The 5,268-nt window shown below is 38.8% G+C and overlaps 1 protein-coding gene across 1 annotated transcript; it reads right to left on the bottom strand.

Moving 5' to 3' along the window:
* Nucleotides 1-3,631: 3,631 nt before the first annotated feature.
* Nucleotides 3,632-5,032, bottom strand: LOC139111381 (uncharacterized). Its single transcript, XM_070671638.1, has one exon. The coding sequence runs from the start codon at nt 5,030-5,032 to the stop codon at nt 3,632-3,634; it is 1,401 nt and encodes a 466-aa protein (XP_070527739.1).
* Nucleotides 5,033-5,268: the final 236 nt, after the last annotated feature.

The following is a 5,268-nucleotide window of genomic DNA, read 5'->3' as shown; positions in this document are numbered from 1 at the left end:
TATACTAGTTTTTTCAATTGTTTTATTTTGCATGTAAAATTTCGCATATGATATAATTAGGAAATTAATAATGTATAGAAATGAGTTCTAAATGTATAAATATGAGTATTACAAAATGAGATTTTACAATTAACGCCGCGGGGATGTTACGCGGTCGTGACCGGTTTATTTAACGCGAAAAGGCGGGTGTTAGTTCTTCAAATATGCGAGTTACGCGGAGACACGCGTTGAGCACGTGGCCGATAAATGAGATCCAAACAGAATCTATAAATGAGTTTCACGCTTGAGTTAGTCTTTAAATTGATATCTGTCTGTTTAACTGTTCTTGAGAACTCGCACTGAGTTTAAACAATGAGTCACAATTATATTAATCGTGAGTTCACACGCTGCGAGATGTGATGAGCTACTGAGCACGAGGTTCAACACGCCTCGTGCTGCAGGGTGATGTCTTCTAGAAGATTCTTGGCGTGTTGCACACGGCGAAAATGATCTGGATGAGTTATACTGGAGACAAGGCGATGTGAGTTGAACGATGAGTAGCACAATGAGTAAGAATTCTGAGAGAGCACACTGCACGTTGTTGCACACGAGGTGATGCTTGGCACGGCTAGACGAACACTGATAAGCCTCGAGCCGGCAACGCCTTCGAGAATCGGAGGCGATTATCGAACGACAGATCGATATCGATCCGTCGCCGGTGATCAGCCACGAGGTGCTGCCCCGCGGCGGTGACATAATTAATTACTAACTTCAAATCTTGAACTAGTACAGCAAATTAAAGAACCCATCAGTCTGTGTGAAAAGCCGATTTACTATGAAAGTCCGCTACTCTACTGGTCGTATATATATAGAGTGGGCCGACCAGGCCCACTACCCGCACCGCCGTGTAGCGCGGACAGGGTTACGTGGCCGCAATGTACAAAGTAGGCCGCACGGACAGAATTACGCGGTTGCGAGTCGGCAACGCAGTGTACAAGGTAGGCCGTCTAGGTTGTGTCGCACGGACAGAATTACGCGGTCGCGAGTCGGCAACGCGGTGTATCAAATCGTCTGCGATGTCCGGTGCCGGGGGGTAAAGGCCGGTCGAGGAAAGGCTCAGGAGTAGGGAATAAACACGGGTTCTAATCCATGGGGCAATGAGCGGGGCGCGGGGACGGGGGAAGGATCTACAGCAAGAGGGGCAGGGAGGATCTCACAGGAGAGCACGAGTCACCCCACTCTTTTTCTCTTATGTCTCTACGCCAGTGAGATTCCACCTCCCTGCGCTCCTCTTGCTGTAGATCCTTCCCCCGTCCCCGCGCCCCGCTCATTGCCCCAAGAATTAAAACTCCTTCCCCCGTCCCCGCGCCCCGCTCATTGCCCCAAGAATTAAAAACTCCTCCCTGCGCTCCTCTTTCTGTAAATCCTTCCCCCCCGTCCCCGCGCCCCGCTCATTGCCCCAAAAATTAAAACTCGCATGTCAGCGAAAATCTTACGCACCGTCCATTTTCGCACCGACCATTTTTATTACGCACCCGAGAATCCGCGCATTGTCACCGAAAATTGGATAAAAAAATTTAAAAAATATAAAATTTTGCTCACCAATTAGTTGGGCCGCTTTCTTTTCACTGACGGCAGGTCGTCGTCGATAAAGGCGAAGCGCCTCGTATGGCCACACACAAATGTAGACGTTTGTCTACAATGTGCGCCCCGTCGTCGCCAACTCTCGGTGTTCTATCGACGACAACCTCGTCGACTTTTCGCGTTCGGACGTATTCACGCAGTCGGTCGCCCTGATAGACGTTTAGCAACGCGATGTTATTTTTTTTGTGCGTGTTGCACCACAAACCACCGGAACTAAAAACGTTTTTCGCACCTATCTCGCGGTTAAAAATGTGATGGATAATCGAGTTGCAATTATCCATCTCGCGATACGTTTCGTTCACGACTGGCAGCTACGAGCTCGTCACATAATCGCGATGCATAAAAATGCTTATGCGAAAAGAATGCATTTTTTTCAATGCGCATTTGATGGCGAGACTACACTCAGGTGACGAGACCATAATACCGAGAAATTAAAATGCAAACGTAGCAAGATCAGGAGACGGTAGAAATTTTATTTCATTAAGAACAGCGGTGCATACATTAATAAAATAAAAAATTTTTTTAATATTACTTTTATTACATATTTTATATTTACATTTAAACACTATTTTATAGTAAAGATAAAGTATTATTTTTTACTATTTACAATTACAATTACAAGTAATATTTATAATTATAATCTAAAAATTATTTTAACCTTAACCTAGTCCCAGCTTTCGGGCTCGAAGAATTTATCATACTCCATATTAAATAATGTTCGTAAACCGAAGTCATCTCCAATGTGTTGATTCATCCACACATAATTATTATATTCCCGATCGTTTTGTCGCGCTCTTCGCTGCTCCAGTATTTGTTGAATATTAATAAACCCCCTGATTTTGATATCATGGGGGTCGATCCAATTCTGAAAAAATACATAAAATACATAAAATACATGGCTTTTATTAAAATACATTGGATATTATTTACGTGAATAAAAATAACTTACAGGTTGCGTATGAGGTATTAGCAACCTCACTAAATTTTTAATTTCCACATTGTGCATGGGCTCACCATCCACATATATGCGCTGTAGAATTAAAAATTATATTTTTCTAATGTTACTTTTACAATTTAAATAATTTTTTTAATTTTATGCAATATTACTTACCCCAATGACTGGATATTCAACAAAAATATGGTTTTCTATGCGATCTTCTTGTCGCATGACAAATGCATCACCTAACACAGATGACATTTTTACGAGTAAAATAAATTTGCTTCAAACGTTGCTTGGAAAAATCGTTGCTTCACTAAATATATTCAGATTTCAAATCCTCTCTTTTATACATTCATTATCGCATAATTTGCATTGTCTCATTTTTAATTCTTAGAAAACGTGGCTTCACCTTATTGATGATCTAACATGTTTCCGATCAAGAACCTCTTAAGTTATTTCAATTGTATAATGTGAATGACATCTATGGTTTCAATTTACACTTTAATCTTACTGAGATTGTGAATGTTTCATTTTTAAATTCTTTTCCACCTCATTGAAGATCTTATTACAATCGTCGGTGTTATATTTTTTCAGCGAATGCATAATTGGCCTTTCTTTGTATGCTTCAATGTGGATAACATCAGATCTCACATTTTTATACATTATCACATAATTTGCATTGTTTTTATTATAATTTTTAGAAAACGTGGTTCCACTTTATAAAATGGTTTATTATAAGTATTAAATGTAATTGTAATTTTAATTGTATTAATTAATATTCAACAAATATGAGAGCACTGTAAAACGATCGGGATTATAATAATTATATGGATGAATATACATACGATGATTTCAGTTTAAGAAAATTTTATTTAATATGGAGCATGATCCATTCTTCGAGCCTGAAAGTTAGGACTAGGTTAAAATAATTTTTACATTATAATTATAAATAGATTTTTTTATTTCATTATTGTTTGTGATTTTAATTACAATTTAATTGCATTAAAACATAATTTTTCATCGATAAAATTGTTTATTTTATAAGAATATTTTGTTGACATTACAACTTTATAAAACTTTCCGCACAACATTGGACAATGGGCTGTATTCGACTATACGGTCATGTAAAATGAGGCAGTATGCCGTAGTATTGTGAGGCACATTTTCCTTACAATCAAATTCTATTCGCACATCCACACTGGCGCTTTTAATTGACTCGTTCTGTCGAGAACAATCGATGACGACGAATGGTTCATTTGAAAGAAATGTGGTTATGTTGCAAAAAACTTCACCGTAATGGCAACCATAATAAGATTTACGAAAACGCGCATACATATTATAAAGAATGGCATATCTGTTTTTGTTAAAATCTAAGTTCAAATCATCATATGGATAACATTCAGAATTAAGATAAAGTTTTACATTGGTCAGTTCACAAGCATCGAAAACAGCTGATGATTTAGACATAATATTTTTACGACCAGTTTGTAAAGCAAAAATAACATATCGAGGCTTCTCAAGCTGTGTTGCGGCCTTGACGGCCCATGAATGTTTTGTCGTACTTTGTAAAAGTGGATATTCATATAAATCCCACGAACGAAAAGTCATGCTTAAATATCGTCCGCTGTCTAAAGTTCGCAGCAGCGATAATTTATTGACTTCGTTTAACATAACATGCGGCATTCGCCACTGCACTTTATGTACTTCAATCTCAGGCTCAGTCGTAGAATCTCCCATAATGGAATTATTATCATTGCGGGCACGTATTAAAATTAATTCATGACGAGCATTGACAACCACACGCTTATAATCTTCGCAGAAGCCCAATAATATACGAAGTGGTATGCAAAAATTAAAGTATCCTCCAGCAGTGGACGTCGACCCATTCCATCCAGCATTTTGCAGTATTAAAGTATTATCAGATGTTAATGATATATAATTCTTAAGAGAACTCGTTATTCCAACGTTTCTGTTGCGATCAATTTCAACGCCATTAAGCTCATAACAAATTTCATCGAACATAAATGCAACACAATTATTTCCGAGCACAATTGTTGACTTATCATTAGGTTTTTTTACTGACAATTTTCCTTCAACATATAGAAAACTATCACATGACAATGTATATAAATCTTGTTGCTGTATCGGTATTCTTATTTCATCACTATGTTCAAATGTTGTGTTAGCATATGGATTGTATGTGTGTAGGGATGGCCGTGGGGAGAGGGAGAGAAACGGAAAATGTTCTACTTGAAGCCTCCTTTCGTAAACGTAGAATCCTTTATTCAACGCGAGAGCAGTGATCCATATGAAAGCTCGGAAGCGACTAACTTGTTCTGTCCCGTTCGGAACGGGCCCTCTTATCGCTGTTGCTCGGCTAAATTCGAAAATTGTCGTAAGATCTCGAAACGGGTTCGGGAAGCCGACAGAAAAGTTAGAAGATTGCGCTATCGCTGCCGCGATCGGCATCGGCGGGTTCGGCTCCGTTTGGCGGGCCCGATCAAAAGCTCGGTAACTTATTACTGAATGGAACGGCGCAAGAGGCTTGTGCCTTGACGCAAACATAAAAAAAAATACCGCTATAATTCGGCCATTCCTGACTATTGATCGCCCCGATCAATTATACACATACGGTGTTCCAACATACATAGAAAAACAAAAAATTTTAACTTGGAACTTGCCTAATAATAACAAAGGAAATTAAT

The sequence above is a fragment of the Cardiocondyla obscurior genome, linkage group LG23 (assembly GCF_019399895.1).
Source record: "Cardiocondyla obscurior isolate alpha-2009 linkage group LG23, Cobs3.1, whole genome shotgun sequence".
Taxonomy (NCBI): Eukaryota; Metazoa; Arthropoda; class Insecta; order Hymenoptera; family Formicidae; genus Cardiocondyla; species Cardiocondyla obscurior.
Note: the sequence above shows the minus strand (reverse complement) of the source record. Positions and strands in the feature narration are given on the sequence as shown.